Source organism: Heteronotia binoei, chromosome 7, assembly GCF_032191835.1.
Source record: "Heteronotia binoei isolate CCM8104 ecotype False Entrance Well chromosome 7, APGP_CSIRO_Hbin_v1, whole genome shotgun sequence".
Taxonomy (NCBI): Eukaryota; Metazoa; Chordata; class Lepidosauria; order Squamata; family Gekkonidae; genus Heteronotia; species Heteronotia binoei.
In genome coordinates, this window is record NC_083229.1 from 27,226,192 (window position 1) to 27,243,948 (window position 17,757).

General features: G+C 46.1%; 1 protein-coding gene across 1 annotated transcript in view; it reads left to right on the forward strand.

Moving 5' to 3' along the window:
- EXT1 (exostosin glycosyltransferase 1) overlaps positions 1–17,757 on the forward strand; it is a 367,772-nt gene that overhangs the window by 345,544 nt on the left and 4,471 nt on the right. Inside the window, exons 7-9 of the mRNA XM_060243282.1 lie at positions 347–442; positions 5,338–5,427; positions 17,433–17,593. Coding sequence (XP_060099265.1) covers positions 347–442; positions 5,338–5,427; positions 17,433–17,593 — 347 coding nt within the window. The remainder of the gene's footprint in view (positions 1–346; positions 443–5,337; positions 5,428–17,432; positions 17,594–17,757) is intronic.

Sequence of the window (17,757 nt, forward strand, 5' to 3'; positions counted from 1 at the left end):
TTGCTTTTCTGACCTGTAAATCTCCTAAACAAACGCAGCATCCTGCAGATGCTATGAAAAGAGCAAGAGTCCAGCAGCACCTTAAAGATTAACAAAAAAATTTGGCAGGATAGGCGCTTTCATAAGCTCATTTCTTGAGACTCGCTTCTTCGGGGACTCATGAAAGCTCACACCCTGCCAACAAATGTTGTTAGTCTTTGCGGTGCTTCTGAACCCTTGCTCTTTTCTGCTGCGACAGACAGACTAACACGGCTACCCATCTTGATCTAACAACATCCTGTTTCACAGTAGAGGAGGAAGCTTTGTAGGATATTTCTGCAGGAGTCTTCTTTTTTCTTCTTTTCAGATCATTGTCTTATGGAATTGTGATAAGCCCCTCCCAGCCAAGCACCGTTGGCCTGCCACTGCCGTGCCTGTCATCGTCATCGAAGGAGAGAGCAAGGTAGGTGAACCTGCCCCCGCCTATTGCACTTTAGGGCTCGGGAACTTCTGAAAATGTATTTCCACTTTTGTTCTCCCACCTTACCTTAAGTTAGATGTGTCTTGACCCACCTTTTCAAGAACTCAAGGCAGGTAGTTTCCAAGCCAACATTAAAACACAAATAGAATTGACAGCGGGGAAAAAACACAGCACCTCCCTAGTGGACAAGCCCTTCCTGCTTTTGTAGAAGACCATATCGACTGGGGGGGAGGGGCCATAGCGTGGCGGCAAAGGGCATCTGCTCTGCGTGTGGAAGGTCCCAGGTTCAGTCCTCACCGCTTCCAGCTGAAAGGATCAAGTGGTAGGTGACGTGAAGGACCTCTGGATTTGCAGGTGTAGTGGTTAAGTGTGCGGACTCTTATCTGGGAGAACCGGGTTTGATTCCCCACTCCTCCACTTGCACCTGCTAGCATGACCTTGAGTCAGCCATAGCTCTGGCAGAGGTTGTCCTTGAAAGGGCAGCTGCTGTGAGAGCCCTCTCCAGCCCCACCCACCTCACAGGGTGTCTGTTGTGGGGGAGGAAGGTAAAGGAGATTGTGAGCCGCTCTGAGACTCTTCGGAGTGGAGGGCGGGATATAAATCCAATATCTGCCTGAGGCCCTGGAGAGCTGCTTGCCAGTCTGAGTAGGCAATATTGACTTTGATCAACCAAGAGTCTGAGTCAGCAGAAGGAAGCTTCAGGGGTGTTCATTTCCCCCTCCTCTTTAATGTAAGCAACTGGTGCAGCATGATAAAGAGAATGAACTACGATCTGCTGGGAGTTCACCTTGAGGAGGGATGCCAACTTCCAGGTGAGACCTGGGGATCCTTTGGCATTACAGCTCATCTCCAGACTGCAGAGATCAGTTCCCCTGGGGAAAAGGGATGCTTTGGAGGGTGGGCTCTATGGCATTGTGCCCCACTGAGGTTCCCATCATCACCAGCCTCTATCCCCAAATCTCCAGGCTGGCTGGCAACTACAGCTAGCTAGAGTGTTCTCTCACCCGGTTCTCTTTTGCACTGTGGATTGTCTGTAGTTTGGTGTAGTGGTTAAGTGTGCAGACTCTTATCTGGGAGAACCGGGTTTGATTCCCCACTCCTCCACTTGCACTTGCTAGAATGGCCTTGGGTCAGCCATAGCTCTGGCAGAGGTTGTCCTTGAAAGGGCAGCTGTTGTGAGAATCCTCTCAGCCCCACCCACCGCACAGGGTGTCTGTTGTGGGGGAGGAAGATAAAGGAGATTGTGAGCCACTCCAAGCGGAGGGCAGAATATAAATCCAATGTCGGTGTCTTCTTCTGCGCTGCTGGATATTTTTGTCACTGCTTGGCTGTGCTGACACTACAGTTTGTTTCAGGACAGGGTGAGGGCCAAAATTCCCCCTCTCTCCTCACCCTAAACTGCAACTGCATGAGCACAAGGCGATTTTCATTTGGGGTGCTCTATAAAGCAGAACAAATTTTCACTGTGAAGTTTTCAGCTGTTTAAAATGTACAGCCCTTGCCTTTGTGATTTCCCCTTGGTAGGCTTAACAAGGAAAAAGTCACATTACAGCTAAGCTGGCGGCAAAATAGGTTCCTGCTTCAGATACTGGACATGTTGAGAAGCATCAGGAGATTTGCTGCAGGACAAAGATAGGCAGCTTCTGTTAAGAGATTGCCCAGTGCTGGAGCCAGTATTTTGTGCATATGCGTGTGTCTCCCTCACTGTTTCCTCCCACCCCTTTTTCCACATTGGAGAGCCTGAGAAAATTAAAACACCCTGTCAAGTTCTGAAATACTGCAGGAACCAGCCTTAAAGCCGTTTAGAGACCTAAGAGCATAAGAGAAGCCATTTTGGATCAGGCCAATGGTCCAGTTCAACACAAGATGTCCCACAGTGGCCAAAACACAAATGCCATCAGGATTAGCACTATCAAGGAAAGCCCCCGGGCCTGATGCCATCCCTCCTGAAGCTATTAAGGCATTTCCTGAGTGGTGGGTCCCTTTTTTAGCTGCCCTATTCACTGTAATTGATAGGACAGGCCTGAAGCTTGGCCAGATGCAATAGTGGTCCCTATATTTAAAAAAGGAGAGTGTTAGCTTCCTAGCAATTATAGACCTATTAGTCTCCTATCCACTATTGCAGGGGTGGCCAACGGTAGCTCTCCAGATGTTTTTTGCCTACAACTCCCATCAGCCTCAGCCGGCATGGCCAATGGCTGGGGCTGATGGGAGTTGTAGGCAAAAAACATCTGGAGAACTGCCGTTGGCCACCCCTGCACTATTGAGAAGTTGTATGCAAGGTATCTGGCAAACAAACTCAAGTCATGGATGTTAGAACAGTCCAGTCCAACACACGGTGTCCCATAGTGGCCAAAACACAAGTGCCATCAGAAAGTCTACCAATGGGGCTAGAACTCCAGAAGCCCTCCTGTTATTGCCCCCCAAGCACCAAGAATACAGAGCATCACTGCCCCAGGCATCGTGTTCCATTTATACCTTATGTCTAATATCCACTGATAGACCTCTTCTCCATATGTTTATCCAAAAGACAACAAAGCAATCTCCTGTGTTCCTGACTTTGTGGTGAAGATTGTGCCAGTTCTTTTTTTCCAAGGACCATATTAGATTCCAAAATGTAAGGAGGCAGTAGTTTAATGCTGCATGAAAGCCCCGTGTGACTGATCCCACCATCCAGACGGTTTAAATTTTCCCACTCATCTGAAGCTACCTTATACCACATCGGTCAAACCATTGGTCCATCTACCTCAATACTATCTACTGTGACTAGCAGGAGTTTCTCTTGGTTGTCAGGGAGAAAAGGGTCTTTCCCAAGGGTGGCCAAACTGTGGCTCAGGAGCCACATGTGGCTTTTTCACACATATTGTGAGGCTCTTGAAGCCCTTACTGTCCCATTGGCTAACTGTAAGAAAGCATTTCTCTCTTTAAATCACTTTTCCTAAGCCAAACTAGCTGGCAGCTTGGAGAATGCATTTAAAGTTAAAGTTGCTTTCTTTTCACCTCTCCCTCCCTCTCCCATCTGTTTGCCTGCCTGCTCTCAAACATCTGATGCTCAAGTCTTGCAACTCTCAAACATCTAACGTTTATTCTATGCGGCTCTTACATTAAGGAAGTTTGGCCACTCTTTCCCAACACTTTTAGTTGGAAAGTACTTAATGGGAATTACTGGTGACTGCATTTGTGGTTGTCAAAAAACATGTTCTTTACTGTACTGACCCTTCCCAGTTGCATGAGATAGCAGCTCAACAGCGGTCACCTAGAACTACATTGTGGTAGTTGTTAAACTGAGTTAGTGTCAGATAGCTCACATTTCTTTAGCCTCCTGCTCACACATATTTGTGTTAGCTCAGGAAAAACGGCCCCAGAACAAAATAATTTATGCAGTAGCTCACAACTTTTAATTCCAGTAGCTCATGAAGTAGAATTTTTGCTTTTCAAGACTCCACAGCTTAGAGGGAGTATTGGTTGCTGCCACCAAATGTCACAGTGCATATCATGCTTCAGCAGAAATTGAAGTTCAAAGAGGTTCACATAAAGAGACCCGCTACAATAATGTGTAAACTGGGGAGAAAAGTAATCCACCCCAGTTTGGCTAACACTTCCTGTTTCCTTCTATATTCTGGGAACCAGGAAGATCGCAAAAAAGGAGGGGTGATTGCTTGAACCAGAAAGAACATGAAGATAAGCAGGAAATGGTAATGGGTGGGGGAGAGAGTCTTGTCCATTTGGTTATCACTACTTGGAAAGTGCAACAGATGGGTGGGCACATATCTGTATACAGTTACAACTGTGTTGAAAAGTGTGCAGATCATTCACATGACAATTCCACACATACCTAAACTGTAATCTAGAACCATTTGGGGAAGTTGCAGTTGTGTGCCATATGCAGATTCTGTAAGGAGTACGTATGTGTGATGTGTGAATCTGCACGTGGGCTTCCTACAGAATCCTTCACAGATTTGCCTATGCCATGTGAATTTTTGCACCTTGGAATGAGCCCGCTTCTATTTTGTACCCCACTTTTTTGTTCTTGCGATGAGGCTGTTTTGTTGCTGGTAAGGGGAACTGAGCTGTTCAGAGATGAATTGCTTCTATCAAAGGTTGTAAGCTGGAAATGCTGGCAGAAATCGACATTTAGAGTTGAGCAGAGAAATCCTTCCATTCGGATGAAGGTGCAGAATGCCATCTTCTGTGAAGGGAAAGGAGAACACTGTACAGGGTGTAATACGTGACACGGTTATTGATTATGATGCTGTACCTTTTCCTTTCTCTCTCTCTCTCTCTTTTCTTTCTCATATAAGTCCCATATAATATGTACGCATAATAAGAAAAGAAAGCCTGCTGTAAGTACAAACGCACAAATAAAAGATAAACCAAGGAGCAGCTGTGACAAAATTCAGTACAGGGAAGGGGAGTTCGAACCCAAGAGCTTTCACAGAGCTGCTTTTCTTAAAGTAAATGAATAGATAATTTAAAATTCAAGTCGAAAAATACCTAGAACAAACATTTATCAAACCACAGCAAAAGTGAATGGTTGTGTATGAGACTTTTTCTAGACGTTGGAAATGCCCCTGTGGTTCGTTGTTGTTGTTTTCCTTCATGGAGAGACAGAGCGGTTAGCAGGGCTTTTTTTTGGTAGCAGGAACTCCTTTGCATATTAGGCCACACACCCCTGATGTAGCCAGTCCTCTTGGAGCTTACAGTAGGCCCTGTACTAAAAGCCCTGTAAGCTCTTGGAGGATTGGCTCTATCAGGGGTGTCTGGCCTAATATGCTAAGGAGTTCCTGCTACAAAAAAAGCCCTGTTGGTTAGAGGAGCATGTCACCCTTGGGTAAGTCTCAAGAACTTCTCATCAACTGTCTTTGTCCTGCCTACAGGTCATGAGCAGTCGTTTCCTGCCCTATGAGAACATCGTCACTGATGCAGTTTTAAGCCTCGATGAGGATACGGTGCTTTCAACCACTGAGGTAAGACCTTTTTCTCCTTACAGCTTTGGTTACTGCCTTGCCCGAATCACACTACCAGTGTTCAGGAATTCACAGTTGACCTCTGGACTTTGGCAGCTAGAATCAGAACTACAACCTCAACGATCGCTGGTACTGATATGCTACTGTATTCCTCAGTATCTTTCATAAGAACATCAACACTGGCCTGTTGGATCACTCCATTCAGTCCCGCATCCTGTCTCTCACAGTGGCCAACTAGATGCCTTGGAGGACACAGAAGCCAAGCCCCTTCCTAGTGTAGTTTCCCAATACTAGCATTCATGGATGTGCTGCCTCTGGATATGGAGGTTCCCTTAAGTCATCATGGGGAGTAACAGAGTTCTCCATGAATCTGGCTAATCCACTTTTAAAAGCCATCTATGCTACTGGCCATCCCTACATCCACCAGTGGTGAATTGCACAAATTGAATTATGTATTGAGAGAAGAACATCCCTCAAAGGTGCTCCTCCAGCATCCCTGGCGTAAAGGTTCATGTGTCAGACTCGGATTTGGGAAACCCAAACTCCTGTTCTACCACAGAAGCTCTCTGGATGACTTGTGCCAGTTGCTCCCTCTTCTGCTGACCTGTTTCACAGAGTGGTAGTTGTGAGGATGAAACACAAGAAAGGGAGAGCTGTGTTGTAGATTGCTTTGTTTCCCTGTTAAGGAGAAGAGCAGGGTATGACTAGCTCAGCAGATAATTACAACAGCCCCGCTAAACAAAACAAAGTTTGAGTCCAGTGGCACCTTTAAGACCAACAGTTTTGCCCTGATCTGAATAGCCCAGAAAAGCCCGATCTTGGAAGAAGAGCAGGGTCAACTCTGGCAAGTACTTGGATGGGAGGCCTCCTTGGAATACCAGAGCCGGGAGGCAGAGGCAGGTTTTATTCAGCCATCTCCCTCAATATCCTCCATGCCCCCAGTGGGGGTCAGTCACCAGAGTTTGCCACGACTTCCAAGTGTGTGTGTGCGTGCGTGCGCACTCACACACATAAAAAATATGAAAAAGACAACAATGTTTTATTCTGGTTATAAGCCGCATACGATAGCTTATGCCCAGAATCAAACTTCATTGGCCTTAAAGGTGCTGCTGGACTCAACTTTGTTCTGCTGCTTGAGACCAGCACAGCTACCTACCGGAGTCAGCATACCAGGCAAAGAGAGAGGGACTAGCCTAATGCCACCCATCTAATGCCAATGACTTACCTAGGGCTTTTTTGATAGAAAAAGCCCAGCAGAAACTCATTTGCATATTAGGCCACGCACCCCTGACATCACCATTGTTCCGCACAGGGCTTTTTTTGTTGAAAAAGCCCAGAAGGGACTCATTCGCATAGTAGGCCACACCCCCTGACACCAAGCCAGCTGGAACTTAATTCCTGTGCATTCCTGCTCAAAAAAAGCCCCAGTCTTACCCCAAGCCCTACACAACACCCCAACCACCACAGCACACTGGCTGCTGGACCTGCATCACTTAGGTGTTGATCAACAGCAGAACACATGAACATACACATTAAGCTGCCTTATAATGAATCACGTTCTTAGTCTTGCAAGGTCAGTACTGTCTACTCAGACTGACGGTGGCTCTCCAGGGGCCTTGCACATCACCTCCTGCCAGATCCTTTATCTGAAGATGCTGGGGATTGAACCTGGGACCTTGCGTATGCCAAGCAGCTGCTCTGCCCCTGAGGCACAGTCTCAGTGGTACCCAGGGCTTTTTTTGTAGGAAAAGCTCAGCAGGAACTCATTTGCCTATCAGGCCACACCCCCTGTCGCCATTGTCTCATACAGGGCTTTTCTGCAGAAAAAGCCCAGCAAGAACTCATTTGCATATTAGGCCACACCCCCTGATGTCAAGTCAGCCAGAACGGCGTTCCTGCTCAAAAAAAGCCCTTTCCCAACAGACTCCAATACCCAAAGTTATGAAATCAGTGCAAGTTGCAGAATTTATATTTTTCTTAGTGTCCAATTTGGAATGTCGTTCAGCACTTTAATAGCCAACTGCGCCCAACACTGTCTCGTGCGTGCTCCGCTCTTGACGCAGCAGCCTCGTAGCTCGTGTTTGAGTTCCCTGCGCTAAAGCCCGTCTCTCTTTAAATTAAAGGAGAATTCTTGCACTTGAGACTTCAGAACCTTTGTGCCAGGAGCAAGATTGTGCTCAAGGAAAAAGGCAAAGGGGGGAAAAAAGACCACTGTAGAAAACCAATTTTTACAACTGGAATGAGTATTGATTTTTAGCACCTCTTCCCACAAAGAGAAGGGGAAACCGGCGACCGTTTATATAACAGTGCAATATATCGGAAATAAATTATTAATGGCAGCGGTGGAAAAGCTTTGACTCTTTATTGTCTCTTTCGATTTTAGGGCTCCCCTTTTTCTCTTCCTCAGCCGCTTCCCCGTCTTCCCGCATCCTCTCCTATAAACGGACGAACTCTCCTTTAGAATTGTCAGGCTCTGTTGCTTTTGAGATAAAGCCCTTGTTTGCAAGAGGGCGGTCAGTCGAATGGCGCTTCCAGCAGTGCAAATGCATCAAAGACCCTTTTGGGTCAGGCTGTCTGCCCGTCTAGTGGGAGCCACTTGCAGCACGTTACCCCAGCGCTGCTCTAGTGGTTGCTCTGTCTCTCTCTGGTCCCTTCTGGTCGCAACTCAAGCTGCTGGTTGTAACCCGTTTCCTTTCTCTTAGCTCTCAACAGTGTGGCTCAGTCAACGTTTAGAATCATAGAGTTGGCAGGGCCCTCTAGTCCATCCTCCTGCTCAGTGCAGGATCAGCCTAGAGCAGGGGTGTCAAACATGCAGTTTGGGGGCCGAATCAGGCCCCTAGAGGGCTCCTATCCGGCCCCCCAGCAACTGACTGTCATCTGCTTCCTTCTCCCTATATCTTGCTTCCTTCTGCATAACAGCTTACTTTGCAAGGCTTGCTCAATTGCACAGGAGCTACAGAGCAAAACCTCTATTGTCTCCATTGGCTGAGGCTCCTCCCTTGGGGAGAAAGGAGTGAGGAATAGCTTGCTTTGCCAGGCTTCCTCAGTTGCTCAGCAGAGCTAGTGAGCCAAGCCTGTCTTTCACCTATTGGCTGAGGCTCTCCCTTCTCCTGGTCCCCTGGAGAAGGAAGGAAAGAGCCAGAGCTTCCTTTGCCCAGTTCCCTGGATCCCATGGGAGAAATACAAAGAAAGCATCTTTAAAACCGAGTGCTAACATTTTAAGCATTTTTTAAGTTTTTAACAAATATATATTTGTGTTTGTGTTCTTTATAAAGTTTATATCTCTGCTACCTAATCTTAAATAGGTACACACATGGTCCTGCCCAACCCGACATGGCCCGGCCCAACAAGGTCTCATTTATGTCAGATCCAGCCCTCATAACAGATGAGTTCGACACCCGTAGCCTAGAGTATCCCAGACAAACGTTCATCCAGCCGCTGCTTGAAGACTGCCAGGGATGGGGAGCTCACCACACTCCAGACACTGATTCCACTGCTGAACTATTCTTACTGAGGGGAAAAGTTCAGAATATCCTGCCAGTACCTTTCTGCCCATAATACCCACGATTGTGAGTCCTCTCCTCTGCTGCCAGCAGGAACAGCTCCCTGCCTTCCTCTAAGTGACAGCCTTGAAGAGAACAACCATGCCCCTTCAATCTCCTCTTCTCCAGAGTCCCTCAGCCTTTTTCCATAAAGCTTGGTCTCTGGGCCCCGGATTATTTTGGAACAGCTGATCTGAGATGATCAAGCCAAGCTGAGTGGCCCCTGGGGCACTACAAGCCAGCCATAGGGTTTGACTTACCCGCTGCCCCCTCCCACAGCCTGGCAGGAGTGCTAACTGGGGAGCTGACAGGAATCATTACAACTGCTGAAGGCTCTAAGTTAAATGACACAGGCAGAGTTGCTAGGACTTGGTTCAGCTTGCAGCTCATTGCCTTCTAAGGCAGTAACCCACCAGGAAATTTCCTGGTACGTTAAGTTGACCGGTCTGTCCCAGTGATGCTGTTGTTTATTTATATGGCACAGTCAGTGTGTCAGCTGCCTTATGGAGCACAAGAAAACTGGTCCCTACCCCTAGCATCCTATAGTTTAGAACAGGGGTGGCCAGACTTAGAGAGCCAGTTTGGTGTAGTGGTTAAGTGTGCGGACTCTTATCTAGGAGAACTGAGTTTGATTCCCCACTCCTCCACTTGCAGCTGCTAGAATGGCCTTGGGTCAGCCATAGCTCTGGCAGAGGTTGTCCTTGAAAGGGCAGCTGCTGTGAGAGCCCACTCAGCCCCACCCACCTCACAGGGTGTCTGTTGTATGGAAAAAAAGATATTGGAGATTGTAAGACGCCCTGAGTCTCTGATTCAGAGAGAAGGGCGGGATATAAATCAGCAGTCTTTTTCTTCTTCTTAACATAAGAGCCACATAGAATAAATGTCAGATGTTTGAGAGCCGCAAGTCATGAACCTCAGATGGAAGGAAAATAGATGGGGGAGAGAAAGGTGGAAAGAAAGCAACTTGAAATGCATTCTCCAAGCTGCTGGCTGTGATTTAAAGAGAGAAGTGCCTTCTCTGAGTCAGCTGATGAGGCAGTTGGGGCTTTGAGAGCCACACGATATGTGTGAAAGAGCCACATATGGCTCCTGAGCCACAGTTTGGCCACCCCTGGTGTAGAATATGACCCAAGGCTGTTGACAAAGAGGTGCAAACAGGATAAGCAGGAAGAAAACACTTTTTTTAAGCCTATAGGGGATAGTGATTAGTGTGCTGGACTAAGAGCAGGGCAATTCAGTTTCAAATCCCTGTGCGGGCATGAAGTATATTGGGTGACCTTGGGCCAGTCCTGTTCTCAAATCCTAACCTACCTCACAGGGTGGCTGTTGATAAAATGGGAGTAGGGATGACCAAGGGAGGGGCTGTGGCTCCAAGACAGAACATCTGTTTGGCATGCTGAAGGTCCCGGGTTCAGTCCCTGATGTCTCCCGTTAAAGGTACTGATGACCCTGGAGAGGCACTGCTAGTCTGAGCAGACAATACTGACCTGGATGGGCCAAGAATCTGATTCAGTATAAGGGAGCTTCATGTGTTCAGAAGTCACCCTGAGCTCCTTGGAAGGAAAGGTGGAGTTTGAAATGTAATAGAGAGTGACTTGAGTTTTAGGCTTCGTTTCAGTAGGAATCATCTCCAAAAGCTTCATTTTTGTTTTGTAGATATTTGAGGAAGAAATAAGGGTTGGGGGGCCATGTAGCCCTCCCTTGAGAGTTTCAGCACAGCAGAATACTGCTACTGATGCATGCAAGTTAAGCCAGTTAGCGCACATATATATAGTTAAGTAATCAAACAAGGGGGAAAAAATGCAGAGCATTGAATTCCTTAGCTCCTGATTGCTGGAATTCTTGTTCAGGTACAATCCCCTGGCTTCTGCAGTTTTTATTAGGCGTTGCAAGATTCTTTCAGACCTGTCCCTACAATGTTGAGAACTAGAGCAGGCTTTGTTAACAAGCTGAAAGCTAAGATTCTAATGAATTTGTACCCGCGGCCAAGCTTTGCTCTTGCACGAGGCTGTCTGTGGCTTTCCATTGTTGTCATCCTCTTTCCTGGTGTGGTGTAGTGGCTCGAATGTTGGATTAGGATCTGGGTGATCTGAGTTCAGATCCCGGCTCTGTCATGGATGCTTGCTGGTTGACCTTGGACCAGTCCCTTTCTCTCAGCTCCACCTACCTCACAAGATTGTTGTGGATAAAATGGAGGAGAGGAGAACAATGTCAGCCACTTCAGGTCCCTGTTGGGGAGAAAAGCAAGATATGAATGAAGTCAGTAAATAAATAAATAGAGCCATGGCCAGCTGGCTGTCCATTAAGATGGACAGAGACTCGGACTCAGAACTGTCGCTGAGGAGGTGTGAGGCCTTTTGAAGGTTCTTAAATCGCATCCCTTAAAAGCACGGGGATGTGGCCCAAGATCGGCCCGATTTAAACGTGCGATAATATTTCCCTGTATATTTCTTGCCTTCAAATTTGAATGATAAAACCTGAAAAGCCCCCAAATGGTTTCTTCTGTTCTTTTCATCTCTTGCCATTAATGAAGGTTGTGCCCTTTTCATTCATAATGAAATGAAGTATTAAGCCTTTTCTTATTCCTCTGGGTAAGAGGCCAAAATGCCATGTTGCATGCTGGGAGGAACATGCGTGTGGGTCATAATTAGAAACCTGCGTGGGTTGAAGGTGGGGATGAAAAGGAAGACGAGCGTGGAAGAGCTTGTTCGGCGGCTGCCTCCCCTCCCCTCCCGCCCTCTTGTGCGGGTCTGATAATCCGTACTGCCGCTGTCGGCTTTACAGCAAAGTTATTAAAAGAAAGCTATGAGACTTACATGTAATATATTATCTGCTACTATCTTTAATGTTCCTTTGGCATCAACAGTATACTGGGGGTGATGGAGCAGAGTAAAAGGAGTGATACCAGCCCTGCATGGAAGATTCACAGACAAACTAGATGGAGCAAAGATGATGAAAGCAGCAGGACTAGTCTGGGGTGGGGGGAAGGCTGTTCCAGGCTGGGCTTCAGGAAACTGAGAAAGAGAAGGGACAGAATCCCCTGTCCGTAACTGGTTGGAGCCCTGGATGGGTAGTGAGGAGGGGGCATGTTCCGTTGTGCATCACTGTACACACCAAGATTGGACTTCAATTGTCATGTTGTTGCCCATTCGCCCAGTTTAGAGAGATCATCCTGCAGCTCAACATAAGAACAAAAGAGATGCCATGTTGGATCAGGCCAGTGGCCCATCCAGTCCAACACTCTGTGTCACACAGTTGCCAAAAAAACCAGATGCCATCAGGAGGTCCATCAGTGGGGCCAGGACACTGTCCCCCCCTCCAAAGCACCAAGAATACAGAGCATCACTGCCAGACAGAGAGTTCCAACAATACGCCTTGGCTAATAGCCACTGATGGACCTCTGCTCCAGATGTTGATCCAATCCCCTCACAATCAGCCTTGTTTATTTTATTTACTTTGTACTCAAACAGTGTAAGACTATAAACAAATGCAGCAGGGCTAGAATTACAAAATAGAAAACACTGCAACAACAACAAAAGTTACAAGACAAGACAAAATGAAATGACAGCAGACGGTGCAATAAGAGCAAACTAATACATTCAGTAAACAGTGGAATAGACTATGGTGATATGATCACCATCTTCAAGTACTTGAAGTGCTGTCGTACAGAGAAGATGGTGTGGAGTTGTTTTCTGTTGCTCCAGAAGGTCGGACCACAACAAACAGGTTGACGTTAGATCAAAAGAGTTTTCGGCTAAACATTAGGAAGAATTTCCTGACAGAGCAGTTCTTCAGTGCAACAGGCTTCCTCGGGAGGTGTTGGGCTCTCTTTTGGAGGTTTTTAAGCAGAGGCTAGATGGCCATCTGATAGCAATGCTGATTCTGTGAACTTAGGCAGAACATGAGGCAAGTCATGTCAGACTAACCTGATCTCTTTTTTTGAGAAAGTGACTATCTTGCTGGATCAGGGGAATGCTGTAGACATCGTTTATCCTGATTTCAGTAAGGTTCCACATACTGTCCTTGTTGACAAGTTGGTAAAATGTGGTTTGGATCCTGTTACTGTTAGGTGGATCTGTAACTGGTTGACAGATCGCAGCCAAAGAGTTCTTGTGAATGGTTCTTCATCCTCTTGGAGAGGAATGACAAGTGGAGTGCCTCAAGGATCTGTCTTGGGACCTGTTTCGTTCAGCGTCTTTATCAATGATTTGGATGAAGGAATAGAGGGAATGCTTATTAAATTTTCAGATGATACTAAATTGGGAGGGGTTGCAAACACAGAAGAAGACAGAAACAGGATACAGGATGACCTTGACAGGCTGGAAAACTGGACTAAAATCAGTAAAATGAATTTTAACAGGGATAAATGTAAAGTTCTGCATTTAGGTAGGAAAAATCCAGTGCATGGTTATAGGATGAGGGAGACTTGTCTTAGCAATAGTAAGTGCAAAAATCTAGGGTCAAGATTTTCTAGGGGTCTTAGTGGATAATATGCTGAACATGAGTCAGCAGTGTGATGACTAAAAAGGCAAATGCAATTTTGGGCTGTATCTACAGAAGTATAGTGTCCAGATCATGTGATGTGATGGTATCACTTTACTCTACTCTGGCAAAACCTCACCTGGAGTATTGTGTTCAGTTTTGGGCACCACATTTTAAGAAGGATATAGACAAGCTGAAATGGGTCCTGTGAATTTAGGGAAAGGTGTTTGTGAGTTTCCTGCATTGCGCAGGGGGTTGGACTAGATGACCCTGGAGGTCCCTTCCAACTCTATGCTTCTATGAGAGGAAGGGTTGCATCAGTGCTTAGTTCTAGTAGCCCTTTCTTGCACACTCAGGGAAATGCTGATTGCCACTTTGGGGTCGGGAAGAAATTTTTCTCCAGGCCAGTTTGGCCAGGGATCCTAGAGGGTTTTTTTTTTGGAGGGGGGGGCATTTCATTTTTTAGGCATGGGGCAGGGGTCATTGGTGGTGTGTAGGTAGGAGGTATTTGTGAATTTCCTGCATTGTACAGGGGGTTGGAATAGATGACCCTGGAGGTCCCTTCCAACTCTATGATTCTATCTGCAAACTTGTCCACTGCATTGCTTGCCTGAAATCTCACATAATTTATGAGCATCTTGTGTATGTTTTTTTAAGTGCCATCAAACTGCTTCCAACTTACGGCTACTCTATGAATCACTGTCCTCCAAAACATCATTGCTCAGGTCTTGCAAACTGAGGGCCATGGCTTCCTTTATTGAGTCAGTCCATCTCGGGTTGGATCTTCCTGTTTCCCTGATGCCTTCAACCTTTCCTAGCATTATTGGCTTTTTCCAGTGACTTTTGTCTTCTCATAATTTGACCAAAGTATAGTAGCCTCAGTTTGATCATTTGAACTTCTAAAAAGAGGTCAGGCTTGAATTGATCTAGACCTCACATATATGTCTTTTGGGCAGTCAATAGTATCAGTAAAATTCTCCTCCAACATCACATTTCAAAGGAATCAATTTCATCCTGTCCGGTTTTTTTCATGATCCAGTGTCGACAACCATACATAATAATAGGCAGGGCTTTTTTTTTCTAGGAAAATAGCTGCCGGAACTCTCAAGAGAGAAATGAAGGAGAAACACATGGGTGCCCATCATGAGCTTTTAAATATTTTTTGAGAATTTTGTTTCCAAGAAGAAGTTAAGAACATAAGAGAAGCCATGTTGGATCAGGCCAATGGCCCATCCAGTCCAACACTCTGTGTCACATAAGAACCTAAGAGAAGCCATCTTGGATCAGGCCAATGGCCCATCCAGTCCAACACTCTGTGTCACACAGTGGCCAAAAAACCCAGGTGCCTCAGGAGATCCATCAGAGGGGCCAGGATGCTAGAAGCCCTCCCACTGTTGCCCCTCCCAAGCACCAAGATTACAGAGCATCACTGCCTCAGACAGAGTTCCAACAATACGCTGTGGCTAATAGCCACTGGTGGACCTCTGCACAACCTAAGTACACAACCTTTGTATATGGAGGTTACATTTCAGGCTTCAACCATTCTCCTCTTCTCCATTATTTGCTCTAATTCCCCAGTTTGATGGTAGTGGTTAAGTGTGCGGATTCTTATCTGTGAGAACTGGGTTTGATTCCCCACTCTTCTGCATGCACCTGCTGGAATGGCCTTGGGTCAGCCATAGCTCTGGTAGAGGTTGTCCTTGAAAGGGCAGCTGCTGTGAGAGCCCTCTCAGCCCCACCCACCTCACAGGGTGTCTGTTGTGGGGGGAAAAGATATGGGAGATTGTAAGCCAGTCTGAGTCTCTGATTCAGAGAGTAGGGCGGGGTATAAATCTGCAGTCTTCTTCTTCTATCTTAAGAAACTTACTCTAGCAACCATCTGACACATTTTATTTGATCAGCGTTTATATGCAGTCAGTTTGTCCTACACCCCCATATTCTTGCTTTGTTATTGTTCATGATGAATTAGTTTTTAGAGCTCCTTATTTACCTTTTCTGTGCTTTGACATTTTATTGTATTTTGCATTTTTCTCGTCTTTTGATTTAATGCTTAATTGTATCTGACATCAAAGTTGTTGATTTTGAAAAAAAAAAGTATGCCTCGAAGAAGAAAAAGATGTCAACTAATAAACGAAAGATGCTGCTTCCAGGATCAGATCTTGATCTCCAAAATGCAAAAGACAGCAATGGACAGGACAGAGGCAGACGTTAGGGACAGCTGGCCGACAGCCCTTTTTTCAGAGGTTTTGCAACCCACTTCCGGGTCCTGACCCACAGGTGGGGAAACACTGTTCTAGATATTCCGGAATATCTCAGTGCAGAACAACACCTCATTATAAAAATCAAAGGGCTTCTTTGGCAGTGCTTTTGTGCTCTCTCCCTTCATAAAATGTAGGAGACAACCTCTGACTTAAACCATCATTATTTTGTGCTTCCATGACCTCATGTGGCATCACAAGCTGGCAGACACAAGGGAATGAACAATGTGGTGATGTAAAGTATGATCAGAGTTACACTACACATTGGGGCAGGGGGGAGGAGGACAAGAGTAGTGCCATTTTCAACAGCAGTACCGCATTTCTCAGAACATGCCTTTGGTGTGTGCTGGGCTTTTTTTGTAGCAGAAACTCCTTTGCATATGAAGCCATACCCCCTTGTTTAGCTAATCCTTCTGGAGCTTACAGCAGAACTACATAAAGGGGTGTGTGGTCTAATCTGCAAAGGAGTTACCGCTACAAAAAAAGCCCTGGGTGTGTGTATGTTTTGGTTATTATTTATATATTCTCCCACTTTTCAACCAAAATTGACCTCCCAAGCAGCTGGCGGGAATAAAAAAAATTAAGAAGAAGAAGATATTGGATTTATATCCCGCCCTCCACTCCAAAGAGTCTCAGAGCGGCTCACAATCTCCTTTACCTTCCTCCCCCACAACAGACACCCTGTGAGGTAGATGAAGATATTGGATTTATATCCCCGCCCTCCACTCCGAAGAGTCTCAGAGCGGCTCACAATCTCCTTTACCTTCCTCCCCCACAACAGACATCCTGTGAGGTAGATGAAGATATTGGATTTATATCCCCGCCCTCCACTCCAAAGAGTCTCAGAGCGGCTCACAATCTCCTTTACCTTCCTCACCCACAACAGACACCCTGTGAGGTGGGTGGGGCTGGAGAGGGCTCTCACAGCAACTGCCCTTTCAAGGACAACCTCTGCCAGAGCTATGGCTGACCCAAGGCCATTCCAGCAGGTGCAAGTGGAGGAGTGGGGAATCAAACCCGGTTCTCCCAGATAAGAGTCCGCACACTTAACCACTACACCAAACTGGATGATGTTTGATAAAATGTTCTGTGGGGAGACGATTTCTGTTTGAGCTAGATCCAGGCATGAAGGTTCCAGACTGCTCTTCTGTCCTCTTTGTGGCAGTCAGAAACTGGAGGGGAGAGGAACTCTCAAGTGGAGCAGGAACTAGTCACAACTGGAGTAGTTCTCACTTTCTCTCTAATGATCGCATTGATTGCAAGTCGAAGGGGGACAGAGGGGAGTTCTCGGAGGCATCTTTATTCTCCCCTCTTAATTAAAACAATGACACCTTTCCCCCACAGAACTGAAGTAGCAACTTTTTGATTAATTCCCGCACATACGCAGAGCACTTGCAAGCCACACGCTCACAACTGTTCCCCACCAGTTGTAAACTTTTGCTTTGCAAAAAAGTCAAGCCTACAAAATGTTAATGCGATTCTCTGGAGCTCTAGACTCCCGTTAGCAGGAAAACATTAAAATGTGCATAATTACAGGGCAAAATGTCAAGCAGTCGGTTTAATTTACTGATGAATACAGAGAATTAATGTTTTGCAACAGTTCCAAGATTGCAAATTATGAATTAGCAGAAAGGTAATATTTTGTTTTGCTGACATTTTTTTTTTTTTAGACTATTTGATTACCGCCTGCCGCATTATGGATGTTTGGTTTTCTTGCCCACAGGTGGATTTTGCCTTTACGGTTTGGCAGAGCTTTCCAGAGAGGATTGTGGGCTATCCTGCCCGCAGCCATTTCTGGGACAACACCAAGGAGAGGTGGGGCTACACATCCAAGTGGACTAATGACTATTCCATGGTATTGACCGGAGCTGCTATTTACCACAAGTAAGAAGTTGGGAATATCACTTGTATTTAAAACCAGCTGCAAGGGCAGACTCCTAAAAAGGGCAGATTCAGATATACTCCTAAATTCACTTGGAGAATCTAGACTTAATGAAGACTGTTGGAGTGTTGGTTAGGTAGTGTCAATCTGTGGGTTGACAGTGATA